Genomic DNA, 27419 nt, shown 5'->3' with positions numbered 1-27419 from the left:
GAAACTGATGGATGAGTACTAATTCAAGATCAAACTCCATCCAGACCTGTGCTAACAGAATAGTCTGGGCCTTAACCACTAAAAAAATCACCGCCTGGAAAACCATCCAAAGCAAGCCAAGCCTGTTGAAAACATGTACAGCCAGCCACATGTCCCTGTTACCAGCTTGTCTGCTTGCATGGAATGGCTCAGGAAATTGTGATCAGCTTCTAATTCAAAGGGTTCATTTCTTTCCTTTGGCTCTTCAGGTCTATGCATGTAGAGGAATTCTAGTCACAACTTGGCACTAGCTAAAATTTGGAACTGGACTACTATTTCACCTACTGGGATGCCTCTGCTTTTCAATTCTTTTGACTGAGTGCAATGTGGCAAAAGCCAGAAGGTGAAAGGTGGAAGTAGATGTTCTGACCTATTGTTGCTCTCCTTAATACTTATAGCTTTCTCCCAGCATATTTATTTAGGAAACAAATTCTGATATTTAGGATGTCTTTGAAAAACTTCCTTACAGAAATCCACTTTTTCAATTTAAGTGCCTTCATAGCTTAGATGTAGTCACACAAATCCAAATGGCTCAAGAATGGTTCACAGCAGTCTCCAGAAGTCAGCTCACCTCTTAAAAAGGTATTTTAGAGATAAATATCAACTCTACTTTTCATAGAGCAAACAGCCTTTTTTCCTAAATGGACCAAATGTCTGGCTTTTTGATATTCAGATGCTTGTGGGCTGTATCACTTTAAGTCAGCAAAGACTTGGCTTACAGGACTAGTATGAGATAGTTCTGTAAATTTTCCTAGTGAAAAATGAGATGATTACAAGCCTTCTGGAATCCAACATGAAACTTTCATTTCTCTAGGGGTTATATAAAAAGAATTCCATTTATAGTTTAAAGCTACATAAAGATTAAGAGGAAGAATGTACCAGGGCTTGATTTAGATAATAATTTAAATTGCTCCAAGGATAAATCATGAGTATACAAAGATTAGTTTCAAGCTGGCTAGGAAAAAATGTGCAGAAATGGTTAAGCTTAATGAGAAAGGAACCTAACAGCAGGAATACATTTGGATAGGTGAAGGCCTCTTAATTTATTAAAGAAGTTTTCTCTAACATAAAGTGCATCAGAACTTAACTGTTAAATGTGGTTTATGTAACTATCTGAAAAATACCTGATGAAATCAGAAAAAAATCTTTTATACTACCCACCTTTACAGAAATTTTTTGTTAACACTTATTTGGCAGATGCTCCAAGATTGTAGATTAGCCTCTTGGAACATATTAGCTTCTTTGAGAGGTCTTCCATGACACAAAGATACCATTTAGCAAAAGGCCATAATTTATTCTAATTGCCACATCATGCCTTGGCAACCATAAAGGCAAGGGACTGAACTACATCCTAGTGACCTGAAAGAGTTAATGTACACCCCTAAGTGCTCTCGTCTTGGGCAGGGGTGGTGGTGGCGGTGGTGGTGGTGGGGAAAGGAATCTGGTGAATGTGTCCAGAAAAACTGGCAGAAGAACATAGTAGACCTTAGAAAGAAGCCTCAACTTCAGCAGGACAATTAAAAGCTAGTATCACTTTCTGTCTTCCTTTTCTGATACTTCGGAACACAGTCTAACAGTTATAAAACCTCATTTTTCTCATAAAACCTCATTTTTTTCTCTTTTGATGCTGAGATAAAAATTTACCTTCTGAAAGTAAACTGTTTGTTACCTTTATATGGGCAAGTTGTGACTTCACCGTGGGATGAAGACAAAAATCTAAGGCTTTATTAGAAAGGAATAGGCTTCATTTAACTAGATTTGATCCTAAAATATGAGTAAATAAAACTCTTACAAGGTGAGGTAGTGTTAACAGATTTGAAAAATGAATGAAATTTAAGAGTTTCTATTTCAAGTATCTTCAAAGTATAGAAAATTCAAAAATGAGGTTAAAGCCAATTTAATACATGATTCAGTGAGCAGCTTAATGAGCTAGTTCATTTACTTTCCTGTGAAATTGTTTTATCTATTATAAAATAGTGGTTAAGAAAAGTTCTTAAGGGGATGGGTGGGGGGAATATCTATTTTTAAAAAGTTAGCAAAATCAATAACATATAGACTATTAAGAACCATAAAAAGGGAAACTCTGGTCTTTTTACTTTATCAAAGTTTTGCATCTGTTCCCGGTTGGTCAGCCATGATTCCAGGTCCTGGGCAGTCTGAATCACAAACGCTTCATAATCTGCAAACATCTGTGTAAAGCGGTTGGCAAAGATCTCTCGGAGTTGAACATTGAGCTGGTAGTCCCTTAGTTCTGCCTCTTCACACTGCAGTTTTAAGTCTTTTTCTTTTTCACTCAGAGAGGCAGAGAGGTCCATTTTTTCCACAGTCACACCAGTCCGCTTGGCCAGAGCCTGGAGACGAGCTATGGTTTCATTGCCCTTCAGTAACTCATACATGCTGATGCTATTTGCAGAGACGTTGCCATTCTTCTTGTCATTGACCAAGTCTTTCAGAACCAGATTCTTGAGCTTGGTGGCACTCTCACTGCAATGTAGACTGCCCTCAGGAGGGATCCCAAACTGAAGAAGAACTTCAGAGAGTTCCTGGATAAAATCCACTTTATTGGGGAACTGTGGAAATTCTTCAGGCAACTCAATAAAATGGTTGTCAATATCTACAAAACACAAGTTAGCCTGAAAGAGAAAAAAGAAATACAAAGGTTTTAAAGTAAAGGAATATTACGTTCTAAAATATTCTTGCCAGCTATTATTAACAAAACTACAGGTTTCCACAGCCTTTTATGTTAACCTTCTCAGAGTTAAGAATTTTTTGTTCTTTAAAAATAAATCTCTGTTGTCAGCATTTTCCCCTATGTAAGAATATATATCTTTAACATATATATAAATCATTTCCTCCAGGTCTCATCAGTCTATTATAACTGATGAGGATGTGACTGCAATATATGGCATCCAGTAAGTATTCCTTAAACAGGTAAAAGTGCAGAGATTCATAGCACCTTACAAATAGGAGGCACAGGGTAAAATGCTCACTGAGCTTGAACTTTCTATGCCATCCCACTGCTCTAACACCATTTATAATTTAGAATTAATAATTGCTAAAACTTAGCAGCTATAATATTCCAAAATGGAAAGAAATTGGCAAAGAGCATTACAGTTCACAGAAAATCCACAAATTTTCACTTTATCCAAAATTAGCTTCAACCTCATATATGGCAAGACCATTTCAGAAGCCAGGACAAACAGCAGGAGACAGAGAGGGGTGGGGTTAGTGCCTCGAGAAAAGGTAAGTGACCCTTGAGTAATTCAGACTTGACTTGAGTATTTTTGAGTCAAGCAAAAGAAGAGGTTGAAATAAGAGAAAATGGCTTTTTTTTTTTTTGAGTTTGCTTACACTCAAGATTTTGAATTAAAAGACTTTTAAATATTTTTCAAGTAGATAAAGAAAATTCAAGGGGCTAAGTACTTGCATAAAATTTGGATTATCCCTCAGGTACCTGATGACAATATATGCAAAAACAGCATTTTACCTTTATTGTTCACACCCTCTTAGTCAGAACAAGGTTGTCAGAGTAAAGGAAAACTGGGCTCCTAAACTGGGGCGGAGGAGGAGGGCAAGGTAGCCCATCACATAAAACTGATCCTGACTGTATTAGTATGCATAAGGTGAAGTCAGTAAACAGAACAGGAAGTCTCAGCTCATACTTCCCTCTACCTGGCCCCCAACAATGCCCCCAAGGTCAACAAAGACAGAATTCACACTGTCCTCTGATCTTGAATGCTAACATCCTTCGTAGCTAAGTCTGTAAAGAATCTGCCTGCAATGCAGGAGACCCAGGTTCAATCCCTGAGTTGGGAAGATCCTCTGGAGAAGGAAATGGCAATCCACTCCAGTATTCTTGCCTGGAGAATTCCATGGACAGAGAAGCCTGGCAGGCTATAGTCCATGGGGTCACAAGAGTCGGACACAACTTAGCTACTAAACCACCACCAACAAGATGAAAAAAGGAGAGCAAACACCTGGGTCTCTGTTATTCTCTTTTGATCTCTGTTCTTCTTGTTAGATATTGATAAGCAAGAGTATAGCAGAGTTCCACATTAAGATCAATAAAAGCTCAAGATTTTCTGCTATCCAAAACCAGAGAATCAACAGTGACTATTTAAGCCTAAGACAACCTTTGAATCCAACCTTTTAATTCTGTAGATGAAGAACCTGAGGCCCAAGAACGGACATGATTTCCTGACACCTGTTCCAAATATGCATCTTCAAACAGCCTGGTGGCTTAAGGGATTCTTTTCTTTTCCATTATGCTTCATTTCCAATGTTAACAATTTTCTCAAAATAAAGTAAGAGCTGAAGTCATATCTTACCGAAGACAGTAGTGCTACTTACAGCTTTATTTAAATCCACATCTTTATATATGTTTCTACAGTCTCTAGAAAGTAGGATGTATTGTAAGGCTTAAAGGGAGAAACTAGGTCACCATAATTCAAATGGATGATTCAATATCTTTAAAAATGGAAGAAAAAAATTCACTAACTTGCTAATCTAAATGTTAACCTGCAACCTCTCACCACTTAGATTTTGTACTGTCTCCATCATTAATGCCTTCCTGTTATCCTTTTCTATCCCTCTCCTTCCCCCATTAAAAGAGAAAAATGATACGTTTGGGGAAATTTTAAAGTTTGTCATGCTCACGTAATCACTGCTGCTGCTGCTGCTAAGTTGCTTCAGTCGTGTCTGACTCTGTGCAACCCCATAGACGGCAGCCGACCAGGCTCCCCCGTCCCTGGGATTCTCCAGGCAAGAACACTGGAGTGGGTTGCCATTTCCTTCTCCACACATAATCACTACTGAGCCAAAATGTACGGCAAGGTGGGTGTTCCTGCACTGCAGTTATTGGCTTCTCTCCATATTCCTGCGATTCTCTCTCACTCTCCTATGCAGGCTTGCAAGGGTCCAAATTGGGGTTTTATTGCAAGGAAGAGATAGGGAGTGTAAACTTGTGTTATAAAAATTTATTGAAGACAAACCAAAGAGCCCTTTTTCTACAACAGAAAAGAACTGCATACAATAGGGTATTCTTGTAAGTCAGTTTCTCATTTTTAATACCATTAAATCTAAGAAAAAAATTTTAAACTCAAGAATGAAAAATATACTCAACATCTCAATCCAATGTTGTTTTAGGACTAAATACTTCTATAACTTTGCTAATCAACCTGCCAGAAGCCTGCATGATTTGTAATTACTACCAATTAAAAACAACACACATTCCCTCAAAAGTAAGGAGACAAAGGATTGAAGCTTAATGATCTCTTTTCCCAGGAAGCCTGTTCCAATCCTAAAGGCATTCTGATTTCCTTTGTATACATTCTTCGATCTTTCATTCCTCTTATTTTTTTTAGCCTCTGCTATTGATATTTGTAAATGTCTTATTCTGGAAAACAGAACACCTCTTAAAGGTGACTTTTTTCCTCTAGATGTCTCCCAGGATATCACACACTAGTAGCGTATGAGACAACTGTTTGCTGAATGAATGAATAAGGCTCAAGGAGATGGTCATTTTATGGAACCTTAAAAATGAAGGCGACAGAATAAAGTATCCAAAAACGTGAGGCCAGGGCAGCTCTCTCCATGTTTGGTAAGAGTTCGGCTTTCTCAATGGCTGAAGCTGGCATAAGTGTATGTCAGAGAAGAAAATTTAACAGTTTCATAGAATTTTAGGGCAAGATATGACAATAAGAAAGTAGCAAAAGCAAGATATTAACAAAATAGAAAATAGCAAAAGCAATGCTATTTCAGCTTTTCTCTTGCTTTTTGTCTACCATTCATTGTAAAGATGTTAGAACGTGAGGTACCAGTCTATACAACTAATTCTCAGTGTTACATCCTTGCACCATCACTTTCCCATACCCCACCAAAAACAATGTAAGAAACAGTTACCTGTGCCTATCATTTTGGAATCATGGGGCTAGTGAGTGCGTAATTATAAGCCTATGTAGTTACATTAGTTAGCTAACAACTAAAGTCATATCTTCTTAAAATAATCATTTTGAAAAAAATAAAAATAAAAAAAATAAAATAAAATAATCATTTCGTAAACTTATTTTCACAACTATTCTAAGAGACCCTCTCACTATTTTTAGCTATTATTTTATTTTGCAGTTTTTAGGGAAAGGGGAATATTACTAGCCACTTTTAAAAATGATTATTTTTATAACCATTTCCTCTTCCAAATTATGTGTGTGGATTATTTCATCTCATTGTAAAACAGCAGAGCAAAGTGATATGCCATTAGCCTTTTCTTCTAAGTCAGTAATGCACACATGTATACTTTCTATACAGAAGCACTACTATTTTCACAGCTGATTCAGGTTATTTCGTATTATTCTACTCTATGAATAGATAAGTATGTATACTTATTAAAGTACTGATTTAGTAAATGATTTAGAAAATCACAGGTATTACTATAAGAGCTTTCAGAGTATTTAAGTATGTTCAGTTTTAGAGTCAGAGGATACATATAGACACATACACACAGAGGATACACACAGACACATAGAACAGAAAGATTTCCTAATAACAAATACTTCAAGCTGGCATTAAAATTCTCTAAAAGTAAATAAATAAAAATTTCTCAACAATTATTACTCATGCAAAAATGGAAACGTAATATTTGTGTCTAAACAAATATAATTTAATTAACATGTAAATAGACCAGATACTCAACAAGAAACTAAAACACATCACAGTTTAAATCTTTAAGTCAAACTGTTTTTGGCTAGTCTATTTCTTTTTCCTTGAAAATTTAAAGGGCTTACTTCTTTGGACCAACAAAACACTTACATTAATTTAATAAAAGAGAAAATGAGAGTTCAGTTATAAGAAAAAAGAGGTATCCGAGAAAGAAGCAGAGAGCATGCACAAGCTCAAAAGGAACAAGAGAGTTTGCATGTGTATTCTACATGACCTGAATTGGCTACTTTCCCCTGAACAAAAATGTTCATTTTGGTAAGAAAACACTCATTAGAATAAAGCAAGAAATGGATGATTACAGGAATCATTTCTGGGTATAACATCTGTGGCTTAGTGTGTTATTTTAAATTCACGTATTAAAATGAGAATCTCTATGGGAAATAATAGCAAATAAAGTGAAGCACAGCATGAAAAATTTTACTGAGAAAGGTGCTAATTAAATTGCTAATAATATAATGTAATTAACCATTTTATGTTTTTTAATAGGCCATGGCTCTCTCATCAATATTTCAATTCAAAGTCTTTACATTTCAATTGAGTACTACTAAAACAGCTAAAAATTAGATTCAAAATGCTTTCAATAATTCCTGTTTATTTTCTTTTGAAACAACACTGGGAAATATAACACACAGAAAGTACAGTAATCTTAAGGTGGCCTAAAAGCTAAGGGTTAGAATTTTTATCTCACGCAGCTACCTAAGCTGACATTCAGAAAAAGTTGATAACTGGTCTTATGTCTGAAAACAAAGACTAAGTATTTAATATTTCCATGATCCTTAGTTTGCAGAAAGATTTTACTTTTCATTTGACAGAGGTTAAAAATCAAATTCACTTCAATTAATACAATAATTTTGAAGGATTTTAAAACTGCGCTGTACCACTTAAAAACAAAATTTAAAACATGAGTAAAAAAATAAAATACTATTAGAATAATAAAGCAACTAGATAATACTACTATCACTCCATCTTCACAAATTTTCAGCTGTGAAAATCTGCCAGTGTTCTGTTTTGAACCATGTTTCATTATTGACTATGTCACATAATAACCATTAGAAGTCAGGATCTGAATGCCAAGTGTCTGCCCTAGACCTACTTGGAAGATTCAGAATAGCCAGAGATGCAGTTTGGACAAAGACAATGTTATCTAACAAAAGTGGCCCTGACCTAAATTAACAAAGAACAAATGCTGCATCATTCATTTAAAGTTTTACCTCTTGAGGAAGTTCTAGCTTAGAACGGTCAGTTCCTTCTTTCGACTGAAGGCCCATCAGATAAGGGACAGGAGCATCAAGAAAATGTAGCAGAGAAGCAGGGAGGATGGGCACATAAACATGCTGCCACTGAAATGGGAACAGAAGTGTGGTGATGCCTTCAGCCACAGTCATCAGGCGTTGATAATCTGCATAGAACAACAATAACAGAAACGGAGGGGAAGATTCCATGTCAAAACATAATCACTGCATTAAGCTTAAAAACATCAATTTCCAGAAAAATTCTTGTGCTAAAATCCTAAAGTGCTAAAATTCTTGTGCTACATTCTTGAGCTAAAATGCTTCTTCATAACCACACAGAACAGAAGTCAGTTCTATCCCATCATAATTTAAAGAGCTGAAAGGTTTCACTTGAATGATTTTCAGGGGGGTATGAGTAGGTGGGAAACATCATCAAACTTTTTGTTTATGAAAACACTGGTATGTGAACTGACATTACTTTAAAATGCAAAGCAAACAAGAACTAATAAAATTGTTCTTGGCATTTCCCCCATTGAAAATGTGTAAGAATACAGCTATTGATCCCTTTTCATATACATGTATTATCTATGTAATCCTCAATTCAGAGACTCTTTTTTTCTTGTATAAATGATCATGGCTATAACCTATAGTTGTCCTGATTATATTTATTTTAGCCTTCATTTCAAGGATACAAGATATTTACAGTCACACTTCCTATGTTAACCTCCAACTGAAATTCAGAGACAAAATGGAAAGTTACTGGAAAATTAAAGGTTGCTTTTCTTATTGTTTTATTTACATGAGCTAATTTATCAAAACTAAAAACTGTCCACAATATTAAAGTGCCTCTTTCATCCTCACAGTTTTACTGAAATATAATTAACATAAATATTATATTAGTATTAGGTATATAACATTATAATTTGATATATGCATAAACAGGAAAATATATTACCACAATAAGTTCAGCTAATATTCATTAACTCACATAGTTACAAATGAAGTGCCCTCTAAAACCACTCTGCCATGGATGCTATACATACATATGTCTACTGTTTGTTGTTTAGGTGCTAAGTCTTGTTGGATACTTCTGCAACCCCATGGACTGTAGCCCATCAGGCTGATCTATCCATGGGATTTCCCAGGCAAGAATACTGGAGTGGGTTGCCATTTCCTTCTCCAGGGGATCTTCACAACCCAGGGATAGAACCCACATTTCCAGCAATTGGCAGGAGCCACCAGTGGTACAGATATATGTCTATAATCCCTATTTAAACCTTTGGAGGCAGACATGTCATAACTTAATTTACAAAGGTAATATTGTACATACAACACATACGTGAACTACCTAGGGCAGCACCCTATAATCAGTTAATGTTTCTGCACCAAACTATATGAGTGTCCGAGTATACCCAAAGAATCTAAATAGGGTCATGCTGGTTCAGATCTAATTTTACTAATAAACGTGTTACCAAAAAATGTTTGGTCTTCAGAATGGATATTGTAGAATTGTAATAATTCTCTCACAGAATTCACTGTGCACAAATACAGTAAAATCTGAGGGAGTAGGCTTTGGGGGAGACTTTTTTTAAAAAGTTAAGGGAAATGAGCCGATGTTACTTGGTTCATATCAAACTCAAAGAACACCCAACCACACACAAGCAAGATGTTTTCCATTAAAATTTTTCTTGTGTTGTTTTATAATCTGTAAATGACTACTTTTAATAGTCTATAACAGGATTTTGGTCACAAATTATCATCTACCCACAGCCTATAAGTATTTAAAAATTTCCTTATCTGATTCATTATTAAGTGTTAGGTGAAAACCTGCTTAGAGGAGCACTTCTAAAAAATATATACCAGGCAGCTTGAAGGAAGAGGGTGCTTCGTATTTCGTGGGTTGCACAGTGACCTTGCTTGTAGCAGATGGTCCCATGGGGCTGCTTATGCTCAACAGAACTGCATGGTTCAGCTGTGAGCATCCCATCACTCTGTGGTAACAGGGAGGCTGAGCTCTGAGAGCTACATCAGTTCCTGGGTTTCAGGGTTTTTTTAATTTTTTTCTCAAGTATAAGCCAGACACAGGTGAAATGTTTGGGGTTTTAAGCAGTCAGATTGTGTGCCAGTTATCTACTGATCTATTTACTGAGCTCCAAATTCACTCCGCAGGTGGTCTATGAAAATGGACTGGCCAGTTAGCATGTCCTCTTTTACAGTGAGCACACCGTGAAGCTTTGCCACTAGAGATAACTAGAGAGACACTGCGGAGGAAGGGCTTCTCTCAGTGGCTTTGGAGGACAGTGGATAAGGTGCAGTGTTTTGTGTGCTTTTGTTCCTACTGCATGGCTGATCAGTGGTGTGGATCTGTGAGGACGTCTGACGGTCCACTTTCCTGGCCACACACCTAGAGTGGGCAGTCTCAGTGATTAGGCCCTCCTAATAAGGATAGGGCATACTCATAGCTCACAGCGACTGCTCACTTGGACCTGGGAGGTTTGTTTTCTGCTTGTCTGACTGAGGATCAGTTCCAGGCAACCCATTGGCCTCCACCATCCAATAAGCTGTAACCACACCTTCTTCAATGAAGCATGAACCTTAGCCTTGGGAAGTAGGCCTCCTTCCAAGTTGGTCCTTCCGAGGATACCCTTTAGAGTGTTCTTCATGTCTTTATGGTTACTTTCCTATTATAGCTTAATAATTCTTCATATCACATTCCTCTATTTAAATTACTGTGTGGTTTAACCTGTTTCCTGATTGGACCAATGCTGAAAGGCAGAGGGTTTTAAGCACTCAAATCAAATCCCTAGCAGCTTGGCTACTTTAATTTACTGTTAATGGGAAAATGTTTAATCTCAAAGGAAAAATAACTTCTTTAAGGAATGGCAACTGGCCATATTAGGCTATTTTCTTGCTTTAATTATGGGAAACTTTCACATGGGGAAGTGAAAACAAATTATATATTTCCCACCTTTCTAGCAGACATGAAAGACTGATATACGTAGTTTATTTTTCCTTCGCCACAATTCTACCCACTTGTTACGTGTGTTTCATGTCTATTCTTCTTTCTAGTTCTGCTTTCTTAAGGATAGTATAAATGCCACATGCTTTTTAATAATGCAGTTACTTAGCAGAAACAAGGCAATTCTTTTTAACTGAATCAAGAAATAAAAGTTAGTTTTCTCTAAACATTTTTTTAAAAAATTAAATAACTTAGGAAAATTATTTTTTCTTTGATACTCAACATGATGAATGTGTAGTAAGTTTCCATATTTAAGATATGTCTCAGCTTCATAATTTGGTCCTTTCTTGCCTCATTTCTTACCACCACATATGTAGCCAAATCATATGTTAGCAATTCAGTTCTGAACATGACAGGTCCCTGCGCCTCTATAATCCTTTCCCTCTGCCCAGGATGTCTCTTTCCCTTGCAGTACCTGGCTAAGTTCCACTTTTTCTTTAGGCAGTGGTTCCTTTGTAAAGCATTCCCTAAATACTTTTTATTGGCACTACAGTCCCTTTCACATGCTTCCACAGTATCCCACCTCTATTTTCATCACAGTAATTATTCCTCCCAGTAAAACTATCAAAATTCTATTATAATTATCTATTTATGTGTCTCTCCTCTCTTCCCGGCTAAACATTGTTAGAGCACCAATGACTATATTTTTAATCTCAGAGTTTCCAGCACTTGGTACATGGCCTACTACATAGTGAATGATCAACAAATGTACACTGATAAATTATTGTGTGAACATCTAAGGCACGTAAAATGAAATAAAACTACCGGACATTATGCTGACCATCAGTTCAGTTTAGCTCAGTCGCTCAGTTGTGTCTGACTCTTTGCGACCCCGTGAATCGCAGCACGCCAGGCCTCCCGGTCCATCACCAACTCCCGGAGTTCACTCAGACTCACATCCATTGAGTCAGTGATGCCATCCAGCCATCTCATCCTCTGTCATCCCCTTCTCCTCCTGCCCCCAATCCCTCCCAGCATCAGACTCTTTTCCAATGAGTCAACTCTTAGCATGAGGTGGCCAAAGTACTAGAGTTTCAGCTTTAGCATCATTCCTTCCAAAGAAATCCCAGGGCTGATCTCCTTCAGAATGGACAGGTTGGATCTCCTTGCAGTCCAAGGGACTCCCAAGAGTCTTCTCCAACACCACAGCTCAAAAGCATAAATTCTTCTGTGGTCAGCTTTCTTCAAAGTCCAACTCTCACATCCATGCAAGACCACAGGAAAAACCATAGCCTTGACTAGACGGACCTTAGTCGGCAAAGTAATGTCTCTGCTTTTGAATATGCTATCTAGGTTGGTCATAACTTTTCTTCCAAGGAGTAAGTCTTTTAATTTCATGGCTCCAATCACCAACTGCAGTGATTTTGGAGCCCCCCAAAATAAAGTCTGACACTGTTTCCACTGTTTCCGAATCTATTTCCCATGAAGTGATGGGACTGGATGCCATGATCTTCGTTTTCTGAATGTTGAGCTTTAAGTCAACTTTTTCACTCTCCACTTTCACTGTCATCAAGAGGCTTTTTAGTTCCTCTTCACTTTCTGCCATAAAGGTGGTGTCATCTGCATATCTGAGGTTACTGATATTTCTCCTGGCAATCTTGATTCCATGTTTTACAACAAAACACACTGTCAAAAATTTGCCTAGCAGTGGCAAAAGCACAGACCCTGAGATGGCCTGGCCTCTGCTATCTCATCCCTGGGACTTGGCCCCTGTCTACCAGCATCACTGTGAAGAATAAGGTCAGCCCTATGGGGACAGTCAAGCAGCCTGAGGCTGGAACTGAGATTGGGAGCACAGGACCCAGGCTACAGCCTCAGGAGATGGCTGAGTGACACAGGACAGGTCTAGTGCTGGCTGATGGTGCAACAGCCCATGGAAAGGCCGCACTTACTGGGGTTTACATATTACGAAGCACTGACAATGGAGTTGTGAAGACAGTCGTGTCCAGCATACCTTTGGTGAACATCCTGATGAAAGCTGGAAGATTACACATGTACTAACCCAGGGCAGTGACTGGCTACTGATTGAGCCAGACTGGCTTTGAGGGCTTGGACCTGACTAGTTCACAAAGGTATCTTAAAAGGCAGATTACAAATTCAAATGAGCATTTAAAAAATTAGCCTCAATGATGGCTGAAGAGTGAGCTATATTTTGCTTATCAGATTGACAAAGATTAAAAAAGAAAATCCCAGCAAAAATGTGGAGGAAAGAGTATTCTCATATATTGTCTTATAAAGGCAGCATAAATTGCTAGACCTTTGTACTCAGCAATATTTTTCAAAAGCTTAAAAATAAAACAGATCATCTGACCCAGAAATTCTAGTTAATTTATCATATAAATAAACAAAAATATATGTACATGGATGCTTAAAGTGTATAAAATGTTATTTATACAGTAAACTATTTGCAATATTCTAAGTAACTACAAAAGGGTTAGATTTATGGCCACTTATATAATAAAATATACTAAAGCTATTAAGAGCCTATCTGTATTATTACCATGGAAAACCAAAATGTGTTTGGCAGCAGTAGGAAGCAGGTAGGTACTAAAAACTTGCTAAAATTCCCCTTTGGGAATTTGGGTACTTTGGGTACATATTCCCAAAGAACCAGTTAGAACTGGAAATGGAACAACAGATTGGTTCCAAATAGGAAAAGGAGTACATCAAGGCTGTGTATTGTCACCTTGCTTAATTAACTTATATGCAGAGTACATCATGAGAAACGCTGGACTGGAAGAAACACAAGCTGGAATCAAGACTGCCAGAAGAAATATCAATAACCTCAGATATGCAGATGACACCACCCTTAAGGCAGAAAGTGAAGAGGAACTAAAAAGCCTCTTGATGAAAGTAAAAGAGGAGAGTGGAAAAGTTAGCTTAAAGCCCAACATTCAGAAAACGAAGATCATGGCATCTGGTCCCATCACTTCTGGGAAATAGATGGGGAAACAGTGGAAACAGTGTCAGACTTTATTTTTTTGGTCTCCAAAATCACTGCAGATAGTGATTGGAGCCATGAAATTAAAAGACGCTTACTCCTTGGAAGGAAAGTTATGACCAACCTAGATAGCATATTCAAAAGCAGAGATATTACTTTGCCAACAAAGGTCCATCTAGTCAAGGCTATGGTTTTTCCAGTGGTCATGTATGGATGTGAGAATTGAACTGTGAAGAAAGCTGAGTGCCAAAGAATTGATACTTTTGAGCTGTGGTGTTGGAGAAGACTCTTGAGAGTCCCTTGGACTACAAGGAGATCCAACCAGTCCACCCTAAAGGAGATCATTCCTGGGTGTTCATTGGAAGGACTGGTGCTGAGGCTGAAACTCCAATACTTTGGCCATCTCATGCGAAGAGTTGACTGGAAAAGACCCTGATGCTGGGAGGGATTGGGGGCAGGAGGAGAAGGGGAGGACAGAGGATGAGATGACTAGATGGCATCACCGACTCGATGCACTTGAGTTTGGGTGAACTCTGGGAGTTGGTGATGGACAGGGAGGCCTGGCGTGCTGCGATTCATGGGGTCGCAAAGAGTCAGAGTCAGACACGACTGAGTGACTGAATTGAAATGAACCCAAAGAACTGAAGGCAGAGTGCTGAAGAAGATATAGTCAAATGTCTATGTTTATAGTACCATTATTCACAGCAGCCAAGGTGGAAACAAAATGGGTAAGTGGATAAACAAAATGTGGTATATACATATAATGGAATGCTTTTTTGCTTTTCTTTTTAAAAAATTTTATACAATGGAATGTTATTCAGCCTTAAGAAGGAAGGAAATCCTGGCATATGCTACAATGTGGATGAACGTTAACGACAGGCTAAGTGAAATAAGCGAGTCATAGAAAGACAAATATTGTATAATTCCACTTAGATGAGGTACTTAATGTAGTCAGTTCATAGTAACAAATGAAGAATGGTGGTTGTCAGGAAGGGACTAAGAGGACTAGGAAACAGGGAGTTACTGCTGAATGGGTATAGAGCTTCAGTTTTGCAAGATGAAAAACCTCTGGAGATTGGTTGCAAAACAATCTGAATATACTTAGTGCAATGTGAATATACTGAATTTTTCACTAAGCAGTAGTTACGATGGTAAATTCATACATCTTTTTTTTTACTACAATTTAAAAAACTTACTGAATCTAATCTATATGGAAATAATCTGTGGGAAGTGGAATCCCCTCCAAACTGGATCTATAAGAATAAATAATTTGAATCTGACTTGAAAATGATTTTTTATTTGATATGAGATGAGTTTTTAAGAAAGTATATATAGGTTTCAAAGACAAATAGGCTTGCAAAATAGGTAATGAAATATATATTCATTGAAAATTGTTTTCTATATTAAAGGTCTTGTTTAATTCATAATTTTAAATATAACTTCCTATAAATATCTATATTCATAAAAATATAATTTTCTAACACTCATGAGGATCTGTGCAAAGTAGTATCTCTTATTGCTTCAACAATGGTTACAACAAAAACAAAATATTTACACACATACTGGGTACTTAAATTATTTAATGTAGGTTAAACATAATTGGTAATTGCTGGTAAAAGAGAAAAAAGATCTGCATTATTTCCCTTTTTATATTACTAACAGTTATATTATACCTAACATTTGTTATATTCTATAATAACTGTCACAATCTGTTCATTTTTAGTTCAATGATCTGTTTTAAACATTTGTATTTATGACAATGTTATAGACTAGGGCTCCAAAACTAACCTAAAAATGTTAAATAAAGTAACTATTTAACACCCAGTACGTGACCATATGAATTTGCAAAAAAATATAAAGGAAGTCATTGGAGGCCGGGAACAAAATGGGAGTGAGATTTCAGTGTGGTAAAGATGAAATGTCTGGCTGTCTTTGAGGTGTTTACTGAACTAAGGTGGCCAAAGCTTCAGTATTATTTTTGTGCATGCTGAGGGACAAAGTTCAAGAAGGGCTAGAATTAAAATGGTAGATCCTCTTGCAAAAAAGTCAGATCTAAAAAGGGCAAAAAACTCAGGGAAAGGAGACCAAGAAAGGAAAAAATAAAACCAAAATGACTACAACAAAAAGTCTGTGTTGCCAACGAAAGTTGTCTGCTCTGGCCCTGGCCCTGGCCCAGGGAGGAAGGTGGAAAAAAGCCTTCCTGAAAATTCCTATCTACTGGCTAGTTTTCAAAGGTGTTTAGGGCTCTCATGCTATTTGTAAGGCCCAAAGAAAGACTCACAGTGAAAACTATAACTTAAAGTAAACTAATCTGTGCTGCCAGTGAATTCAGGTACTTGGTGAAAGAAAATACAAACCCTCCCTGGAGGAATAAATCCTCAATCCTCAATTCATGAAATACTGAATTTATGTGAAAAAGAATGTAAGATGTGTATGTTTAATGTATTTAAGGAAATTAAGAGAAAAATTAGGAGTAAGACTATTTATAGGATCACTGAAATTAAAATGTCAAAGGAAGGGTTAACTAAGGATTGATTAAACATGGGCAAAAGGAGAATAAGGTGAGAGATAAATCAATCAGAATACAGCAAAGAGACAGACAGACAGAAAAAGAGGTCGAAAGATATGGAAGACTGAGCAAGACAGAGTAACACATTTAATTAAATTTTCAAGAGGATAAAAAAAGAAAAAAGACAGATGGAAGTAAAATTCAGAAAGAAAACTGAGAATTTTCCAAAACTGGTGAGAAATATTAATCCTAGATTTCAGGAAACACAATGAATCACACTAGCACAAATAAAGAAATCCTCATCTAGATAAATCACAGTAAAAATATGGGACACCAAGGACAAACAGAAAATCATATATAGAGCCAGAATGAAAAAAGATTTCTGGCCAAGGAATGACAATGAGAGTGACTATAATAAATGACTTCTCATTTAAATGAGAATGGAATGGTTTCAAGAAGATACTGGAATATAATGTGCTAACAGGGAGAGGAAAACAAACCTTTCAGTACAGAATTTAATATCTAATGAAACCATCTTTCAAAAACAAGGACAAATTTAAAACACTGTTAGATGAACAAAATCTAATAGAGAACGCCACCTCACTTAAGGAACTTGTAAGGATAAACTTCAGGAATAAGGAGACTAATCCCAGAAGAAATATTTAAGATATAAGATGGAATGTGAATTTTCAACAAATGGCAATTATGAGTAAGTTCAAGCAAAATCAAGTAAATAAATATATCTAACTTGAGGGATTATTAAAATTTTGAACAACTATAATAAGTAAGCCATGATGGGGGTGACTGAAGTCAAAGCATTTTTAAAGTATCTGTATTTTAAAGATTCTTATTAACATAATACTGAGTGTTCATGTTAAAACCTCAAAGCTTACCATTAATAAAGGGAAACAGAGCGTATCACATCTATAATAATTAAATTAAAAAAACAAATGAGAAAAATCTTTCAATTATTTCAAAAGAAGGCAAAAAAGAAAAAAAAGGAGAAAGGCAAATGGTTAAAATAAATGAAAAATTTAAAATCATTAGAATATTGAATAATGAAAATACCAGATACTAAGACTTCATGGCAAATAGATGGGGAAACATGGAAACAGTGACAGACTTTATTTCTTTGGGCTCCAAAATAACTGCAGATGGTGACTGCAGCCATGATATTAAAAGATGCTTGCTCCTTGGAAGAAAAGCTATGACCAAGTTAGACAGCATATTATAAAGCAGAGATATTACTTTGTCAACAAAGGTCTGTCTAGTCAAAGTTATGGTTTTTCCAGTAGTCATGTATGGATGTGAGAGTTGGACTATAAAGAAAGCTGAGCACTGAAGAATTGATGTTTTTGAACTGTGGTGCTGGAGAAGACTCTTGAGAGTCCCTTGGACTGCAAAGAAGATCCAATCAGTCCATCCTAAAGGAAATCAGTCCTGAATATTCAATGGAAGGACTGATGCTGAAGCTGAAACTCCAATACTTTGACCACCTGATGTGAAGAACTGACTCATTTGAAAAGACCCTGATGCTGGGAAAGATTGAAGGTGGGAGGAGAAGGGGATGACAAGAGGATGAGATGGTTGGATGGCATCACTGACTCAATGGACATGAGTTTGAGTAAACTTTGGGAGCTGGTGATGGACAGGGAGGCCTGGGGTGCTGCAGTCCATGGGGTTGCAAGGAGTCAGACATGATTGAGTGACTGAACTGAAGACTTGTAGGGTACAACAATCACAGCACTCAAACACTCTAGATGCTAATATTTGGGGGTGGGGTGAGCCCAATGCAAATAAAAAACAAAACCATAAATTAATAAAGTAGAAAATAAAGATACAACAGAAAATACAGACAAAGGTAAAAGTTCTTTATAAAGAGTAGTAAAACTGACACACTTTACGGGAAAATAATCAAGAGAAAAAAGAGAGCAGGCACAAATAAACAGCATGAGGGATGAAAAGGGGGAACAAAACTACAGACAGCAGAGATTAAGATGATAAGGAAATATAATTAAGACTTTATGTCAATAAGCTGAACGGCAAGAGAATTTTTCCTAGATAAATAAGAAATGAACAAAAATTGATTCAAGAAGGAATAGAGGAGCTTCTAGGTTGGTGAACACACTGAGGTGGGGGTGGGGGGAGGCCCACCCTCCAGGCATGGAAGCTATGCGTTCCTCCTCGCATACGTTCTCCTATACATCTCCATTTGGCTGTTTCGGAGTTGTAGTCTTTGTGATAAATGGTGACAGTAAGTAAAGTGCTTCCCTGAGTTTTATGAGCTGCTCTAGTGAATCCTGAATTCACAGTTGGCTGGACAGAAATGTGGGTAACCTGATCACCCTATTTGTGGCTGGTGTCTGAAATGAGGGCAGTTCTGCAGGATCAAAACTTTAAACCTGATGTTAAATTCATGTGGCTAGTGTCAAAGTGAACTGAATTGCCAGTATCATGTCTGACAGATGTCAGGAAAGAAAAAAAACTCTCATTCAGTGTCAGAAAATGTGGGAGCTAACAGAATGACTTAGGTTTGTAGAAACGTGATCTGGGGAGAGAAAGGATGAGGAGCAGGGCAGGGTATGAGGAACTGGAGAAACAATGAGGAGCAGGGCAGGGTATGAGGAACTGTTGACCCACGGGAGGCCACATGGTTAATCACGGTACAGAGCAAAAGTTGTGCTGAGATAAATCACTGAAGGTAAAAGTTATTAATGGAATTTATTGATGGATCTAACTCCTGGGGAGTTGTTTCAATGGATGCATAAAGAAACCAGTAAGAAAAAAAGTGACACGTGCAATTCCTTGATTGATTGAGCTATAACAGCTTAAACAAAATTAAAAGAGACTGCAAGGTCAGATTTTGTTGCTGGGCAATCTAGCTTCAAAGCTTCCCTCAAAGGGAACAATTATCTGGGGACAAAGGTCACCAAGGTTCACTGTGGGGGTTGGGAAGGGCAAAACCAAGAAACTACTGAGAACAGGGGCTTACTGTGAAGGAACTATCATTTCCTTTGTAGACTGGCACCACCAGCTTCCTGAAGAAGCTTTACTAGACTAAGAAAGAAATTTAGGAGCAGTATATTCATTTTTAAATGCTGTAGAGTGGAAGGGTTGATGCAGGACCACAGCTAACTATGGGACAATCACAGATGGCTATCCATGACACAGACATCACAGTGGGTTATTCCTGAGAGAACAGCCAGCCTAGTGAACTGGATAAAAGCTACTATGTTTGCACAAAGAACAGGGACTGCCTGATTCCCTCTAAAAATGTGAAGTAGAATAACCCAGATGAATTCACCCCATGAGCGGCTAAGCTTTCACTTTTCACTATCTTGCACTGGAGAAGGAAATGGCAATCCACTCCAGTGTTCTTGCCTGGAGAATCCCAGGGGCAGGGGAGCCTGGTGGGCTGCTGTCTATGGGGTCGCACAGAGTCGGACCTGACTGAAGCGACTTAGCAGCAGCAGCAGAGGAGTGGAAAAGAGGAAAAAGAAAGAAAGGCGTCACAGGACTCATCCCCGAAGGATGGAAATCTGTGGATGGTTATTAAGAAATGGGATGAATAAAATGGGCATTGATGGGGTTGAAACAAAGGTCTTTTAAAAAAGTGTATATTTTTATTTATTTATTTGGCTGCCTTAGGTCTTTGTTGCAGCACTCAGGCTTACTAAACCCATGTGGGATCTGAGCTCTTCCATCAGGGATCAAAATCATGTCCCCTGCATTGCAAAGTAGATCCCTAACCACTGGACCACCAGAGAAGTCCCTGAAACAAAGAATTTAACACAGTACTATTTGAGACTGGCTGGATCAAAGGGATCCTCCTGCTGCTGCTAAGTCGCTTCAGTCGTGTCCGACTCTGTGCGACCCCACAGACGGCAGCCCATCAGGCTCCCCCGTCCCTGGGATTCTCCAGGCAAGAATACTGGAGTGGGTTGCCATTTCCTTCTCCAGTGCAGGAAAGTGAAAAGTCAAAGTGAAGCCGCTCAGTTGTGTCCGACTCCTAGCGACCCCAAGGACTGCAGCCCACCAGGCTCCTCCGTCCATGGGATTTTCTAGGCAAGAGTACTGGAGTGGGGAGCCATTGCCTTCTCCAGGGACCCTGCTAGTACCCCTGTATAAAATGGCGTTAAACTAGTTGAGTCTATCTACCCCAGTCTGGACAAATTTAAGACACAGGGAAAGCAAAGATTATAATGAGAAACCGTACAGGGTAACAGGCAGATTATCTGAGATGAAGACTGACAAGAAGGACCAAAGTCTCTTGGCTCAAACCCCCTGCTGGCTAAAATGATCAGGGAAGAGAAGTTTCTGGGACTCCTTTACTTGGATGGGACCGCATGCGCTATGATACCAAAACCCTCTGGTGAAGTCTTAACACAGGCTACAATTAGATTGAGAGAATATGAAAAAAGTTAAGGTTGACTGGATTAAGGTTAAAGTCTGGGTGAAAACTGGAATCTTTCAACAGGCTTTGTTGTTGTTGTTGTCTGTAAGCTGCGTTCAACTCTCTGACACCCCATGGAATGCAACACGCCAGGCTTCCCTGTCCTTCACTGTCTCCCAGAGTTAGTTCAAACTCATGTCCATTGAGTCAGTGATGCCATTCAACCATCTCATTCTCTGCTGCCATCTTCTCCGCTTGCCGTCAATCTTTTCCAGAACCAGGGCCTTTTCCAGTGAGTCAGCTCTTCATATCAGGTGGCCAAAGTATTGGAGCTTCAGCTTTAGCACTGGTCCTTCCAAGGAATTTTCAGGGTTGATTTCCTTAAGATTAACTGGTTTGATCTGCTTGCAGTCCAAGGGACTCTCAAGAGTCTTCTCCAGCAGCAGAATCCAAAAGCATCAATTCTTCTGTGCTCAGCTTTCTTTATGGTCCACCTCTCTCATCTATACATGACTACTGGAAAAACTATATGGACCTTTGTTGGCAAAGTGATGTTTCTCCATTTTATATGCTGTCTAGGTTGGTCATAGCTTTTCTTCCAAGGAGCAAGAGTCTTTGAATTTCACGGCTGCAGTCACCACCCACAGTGATTTTGGAGCCCAAGGAAATAAAGTCTGTCACTGTTTCCACTTTTCATCCATCTTATTTGTCATAAAGTGATGGGACTAGATACTATGATCTTTGCTTTCTGAATGCTGAGTTTGAAGCCAGCTTTTTCACTCTCCTTTTTCACCTTCATCAAGAGGCTCGTTAGTTCCTCTTCACTTTCTGCCATTAGAGTGGTATCATCTGCGTATCTAAGGTTGTTGATATTTTTCCCATCAATCTTGATTCCAGCTTGTGAGTCATCTAGCCCAGAATTTAGCATGATGTACTCTGCATAGAAATTAAATAAGCAGGGTGGCCTCGATGTACTCCTTTCCCAATTTTGAACCAGTCTGTTGTTCCATGTCTGGTTCTAACTACTGCTTCTTAATCAGCATACACATTTCTCAGGAGGCAGTAAGGTGGTATTTCCATCTCTAGAAGAATTTTCCATAGTTTATTGTGATCCACACAGTGAAAGGCTTTAGCATAGTTAATGAAGCAGAAGTAGATGTTTTTCATGAATTCTCTTGCCTTTTCTATGATCCAGCAGTTGTCAGCAATTTGATCTCTGGTTCCTCTGCCTTTTCTAAATCCAGCTTGTACATCTGGAAGTTTTCCATTCATGGACTGCTGAAACAAAGCTTGAAGGATTTTGAGCATAATCTTGGTAGTATATGAAATGAGTGCAGCTATACAGTAATTTGAACATTCTTTGGCATTGCTTTTCTTTGGTATTGGAATGAAAACTGACCTTTTCCAGTGCTGTGGCCACTGCTGAGTTTTCCAAATTTGCTGGCATATTGAGTGCAACACTTTAAAGGCATCATCCTTTAGGATTTGAAACAGCTCAACTGGAATTCCATCCCCTTCACTAGCTTTGCTCATAGTGATACTTTCCAAGGCCCACTTGACTTCACACTCCAGGATGTCTGGCTCTATGTGAGTGACTGCACCACTGTGGTTATCTGGGTCATTAAGACATTTTTTGTACAGTTCTTCTGTGTATTCTTGCTACCTCTTCTTAATATCTTCTTCTTCTGTTAGGTCCTTGCCATTTCTACCCTTTTTTTTGTGCCCATCTTTCCATGAAATGTTCCCTTGGTATCTCTAATTTTCTTGAAAATATCTCTATTTTTTCCCATTGTATTGTTTTCCTTTATTTCTCTGCATTGTTCACTTAAGAAGGCTCTCTTATCTTTCTTTGCTAGTCTCTGGAATTCTGCATTCAGTTGGGTATGTATTTCCCTTTCTATTTGCCTTCTGTTTCTCTTCTTTTCTCAGCTATTTGTAAGGCCTCCTCAACAACCACTTTGACTTTTTGCATTTCTTTTTCTTGGGGATGGTTTCGATCACTACCTCTTACACAATGTTATGAAGCTCTGTCCACAGTTCTTCAGGCACTCTGTTTACCAGGTCTAATTCCTTGAATCTACTCAAACTCCACTGTATAATGATAAGGGATTTGACTTAGGTCATATCTGAACGGCCTAGGCTTTCCTGGTGGATCAGACAGTAAACAATCTGCCTACAATGCAGGAGATCCAGGTTTGATCCCTGGGTTGGGAAGACCCCCTGGAGAATGGAATGGCAACCCACTCCAGTATTCTTTTTTTTTTTATCCCATATGTTTTGGGGGTTTCCCTGCTATCTCAGATGGTGAAGAATCTGCCTGCAATGCAGCAAATCTAGGTTTGATTCCCAGATTGGAAGATTCCCTAAAAAAGCGAACGGCAACCCACTCCAGTATTCTTGCTTGGAGAATCCCATGAACAGGAGAGCCTGGCAGGCTACAGTCCATGGGGTCTTCTGCCCATGAGGTCACAAAGAGTTGGACATGACTGAACAACTCACACTTTCACATTCACTGAATGGCCTACTGGTTTTCACTACTTTCTTCAATTTGAGCCTGAAGTTTGCAATAAGGAGCTGGTGATGTGAGCCACAGTCAGCTCCAGATCTTGTTTTTGTTCACTGTGTAGAGCATCTCCATCTTCAGCTACAAAGAATATAATCAATCTGATTTCAGTACTGACCATCTGGTGAAGCCCGTGTGTAGAGTTGTCCACAGGCTTACTTCAATGGTTTATAGGAATAGATACTATGTCTAAACAGGACAGATACTATCTATAGATACTATACTAAAGATAGATACTACACTAAACATACTATGTCTTCCCCCAACATAAAACAGATGGCATGTCAACTGCCCTCCAAACAATATTAATTGGACATCATGCTAAATGAGAACAAGACTGCCTAAGCCCGTACAGTGTTGCAGACAAGAAGCTGGAGTCTGGAGACAAACTCTGTACAGCAGCTCTACAGAGAACACAGACTGGCACTTAGGGCAAAAGCCTGTGATTGACTCCCAGTGACAAAAAACAACTGGGATTCTGGACTGGAGAACTTCCACTTGAGAGGCAATCACTAGCCTGCTACTGCACGTTAGTCTAAATTGCCCCTATAAACTGAAAGACAAGATGATACTGAAACCCTATATAATCACGGTGTCTTGGGTGATCAGAAAAACACTCTAATGAGTAAGACAATGCCCATAAGAGTTTATATAGAATCTTGTTAGGAGGAAAATACAAGGAGATACAACCAAGAGCTTTTTTTCCCAGAGAACTGACTCTGGAACTGAGTGAGGAGGTACCAGATTATATTGTCACTTGGACAGCATAAGTATTTCTCAACTGACCAACACAGAGCTTCTTGGTTATGGGTGACAGATTCAAGGTGAATGGCCATTACTTTGATTGAAGCAGGTAAACACAAATGGGCTCAGTGGACTGACTTGCATGCTGTTTTCTTAGCAGTGATGGACGAACTAAACAATGGTAAAAGTCCATGCGTGTGTGTGTGCTAAGTCGCTTCAGTTGTGTTCAACTCTCTGTGGCCCCATGGACTATAGCCCACCAGGCTTCTCTGTCCATGGATTCTCCAGGCAAGAATACTGGAGTGGGTTGCTATGCCCTCCTCCAGGGGATCTCCTGACCCAAGGATCAAACCTGAAGCTCCTGTGCCTCCTGCATTGCAGGCAGATTCTTTACTGCTGAGCCACCTGGGAAACCCAAAAGTACATATGCTTAGGCTTTTACTGACTCATGCACAGTGGGAAACTGGACTACTAAAAGGATGTCTGTGTAAGCTGCAGCCATATGGAAATCCCTCTGGGAATCCATGGACCACATTAAATAGGACATGCTAACGCTCATCAGAAAAACCCGCTTTCAGGTTTGGGAGGTAACTGTGACCCCGAAGTGGACCTTTTGGCACACTCCCTTGAAATGCCCACCTAGAGACTTCAGCAATGCAGAGATGGGCCGAATCTATACATAATCTTCTTATAACCTCCGAGGCAAAAATTGCCAACAACAACTATTTTGTCTGCTAACAAGAGAGACAGAGGCTGCAGATGGCTGTGGGGAAGATTCCCCAGAGGGGAAGGCCCTGCTACACATAGCCAGCAAGTAGATTACACTGGATTAATGCCAGCAGCCCTGGTAGGAGGGCTGTAAATGGGTCCTACCAGGAATAGATGCTTCAGACTGGGCTTTGCAGTCTGAACTAGATGCAAATGCTTAAAATACTAGTAGAGGAGTGGAACAGAAGATACTCTACCAATGTGGGCTGACAAGTTACACATTTTCAGAGCATGGGACACAACATGCTTCACAGCACACAGAGTCCAACAGTGGGTAAAGAGATACCACATCAAACGGACATACGATGCTGTTTATCACCCTCACAATAATGGCTTAACTGAGAGTTAGAACAGGCAGGTGAAACATCTGCTGTCTAAAAGGGCAAGACAGACAAAAGCATAAAGGGCTGACTTATATGCCTTTGCAAGCGTGTGATCACACTCAACTACTATACAGATACCTCTGTGCTTCCCAGGGCAATGCCCTGGGAGACATTTTCATACAACAGGATGACAGACTGAACTAAACAGTAATAACAATGGGACCAGTAATATGCCAACATTGTCTTAACTGTTAGGATCCTTGTGCTATAAGGGATCACAGTCAAAGGCCAGGGAATGGTCTGTGGTATAACAAAAATATTTGACTTTTGTCCGCAGTTGATGATAGTGACGATGATGATGATAATGATGACAGAGGAGGAGTGGGAGGGAGATGGGAGAGGAGAAATCACTTCAATTCAGTTCAGTCAGTCGTGTCCAACTCTTTGCAACTTCATGAACTGCAGCACGCCAGGCCTCCCTGTCCATTACCAACTCCCAGAGTTTACTCAAACTCATGTCCACTGAGTCAGTGATGCCATCCAACCATCTGAGTCAGTTCTTTGCATCAGGTGGCCAAAGTATTGGAGTTTCAGCTTCAGTATCAGTCCTTCCAGTGAATAGTCAGGGAATACTGATTCCCTGAATTCAAAGGAAATATTCAAAGGGAATACTGATTTCCTTTAGGATTGACTGGTTGGATTTCCTGGCTGTCCAAGGGACTCTCAAGAGTCTTCTCCAACACCACAGTTCTAAAGCGTCAATTCTTTGGTGCTCAGCTTTCTTTATAGTCCAACTCTCACATCCTACACGACTACTGGAAAAACCATAGCTTTGACTAGATGGATCTTTGTTGGTAATGTCTCTGCTTTTTAATATGCTGTCTAGGTTGGTCATACCTTTTCTTCCAAGGAGCAAGCGTCTTTTAATTTCATGGCTACAGTCACCATCCGCAGTAATTTTGGAGCCCAAGAAAATAAAGTCTCTCATTGTTTCCACTGTTTCCCCATCTATTTGCCATGAAGTGATGGGACCAGATGCCAAGATCTTAGTTTTCTGAATGTTGAGTTTTAAGCCAGCTTTTTCACTCTCTTCTTTCATTTTCATCAAGAAGCTCTTTAGTTCTTTGCTTTCTGCCAAGAGGGTGGTGTCATCTGCATATCTGAGGTTACTGATATAGAAAAACCTAAATAAACCATTAAAGATACTGCTCTGGTACTTAACATCTTTCCAACAAGACCAAATAGACTGACAGGTTCCCTCAAATAGTCATGGATCAAACAATGACAATCTTAAATGAATTCTTCTCCATTTTATCTTCCAGAGCAAAATGGAATACTTTTCAACTCATTCTATGAAGCTGCTGCTGCTGCTAAGTCACTTCAGTCGTGTCCAACTCTGTGTGACTCCATAGACGGCAGCCCACCAGGCTCCCCCATCCCTGGGATTTTCCAGGCAAGAACACTGGAGTGGGTTACCATTTCCTCCTCCAATGCATGAAAGTGAAAAGTGAAAGGGAAGTCGCTCACTCGTGTCCAACTCTTCACAACACCATGAACCACGCCTACCAGGCTCCTCTGTCTATGGGATTTTCCAGGCAAGCGTTCTGGAGCTAGAATAATCTTAATACCAAAAACCAGGTAAGATAGTACAAGAAATAAAAATAAGCCAAATCAATCAAATACATAGATGCAAAACTTCTAATCAAAATATCAGCAAGCCATAAGTGAAAACCATGACCAAGGCAGGTTTGTCACAGGAATACAAGGGCGGAATGTACATTTTTCATCTTACTAAATGATTAAAGTGAGAAAAACAAGATCACCTTACTTGATGCAGAAAGAATATTCAATAATACACAACATGCATTCATGGTTTTTAAAAACTTTGAACATTCTAGGGATAAATGAAAAGTCTTTAGTCTGGTACAAGATATTTACCAGAAACACCATACCAAATGTTAAGAGTGAAGCATTAAAAGGATTCTTTTTAACATCAGGAAAAAGACAGGGATGTCTGCTACTATCAATTCCATTCTGCACAGTACTGAAAAGCCTAGTTAGGACTATAAGACAGAAAAAAAAGGTGACAAAGATAGAAAATTAAGAAATAAAACCATCATTATTTGTACCTTGTCATTTACTTTGTTGTTATAAATCTTTACCTAGAGACACTA

At 38.8% G+C, this 27419-nt stretch overlaps 1 protein-coding gene across 2 annotated transcripts in view; it reads right to left on the bottom strand.

The window, feature by feature from the left end:
- DENND5B (DENN domain containing 5B) overlaps positions 1-27419 on the bottom strand; it is a 218973-nt gene that overhangs the window by 72915 nt on the left and 118639 nt on the right. For both annotated transcript variants that reach the window (XM_018048342.1, XM_018048343.1), the window contains 2 exons: positions 7965-8152; positions 2136-2672 (listed from right to left, as the gene is read on the bottom strand). In XM_018048342.1, the coding sequence (XP_017903831.1) occupies positions 2136-2672; positions 7965-8152 (725 nt within the window). The remainder of the gene's footprint in view (positions 1-2135; positions 2673-7964; positions 8153-27419) is intronic.

The sequence above is a fragment of the Capra hircus genome, chromosome 5, assembly GCF_001704415.2.
Source record: "Capra hircus breed San Clemente chromosome 5, ASM170441v1, whole genome shotgun sequence".
Classification (NCBI taxonomy): domain Eukaryota; kingdom Metazoa; phylum Chordata; class Mammalia; order Artiodactyla; family Bovidae; genus Capra; species Capra hircus.
This window is presented reverse-complemented; position numbering and strand designations above follow the sequence as displayed.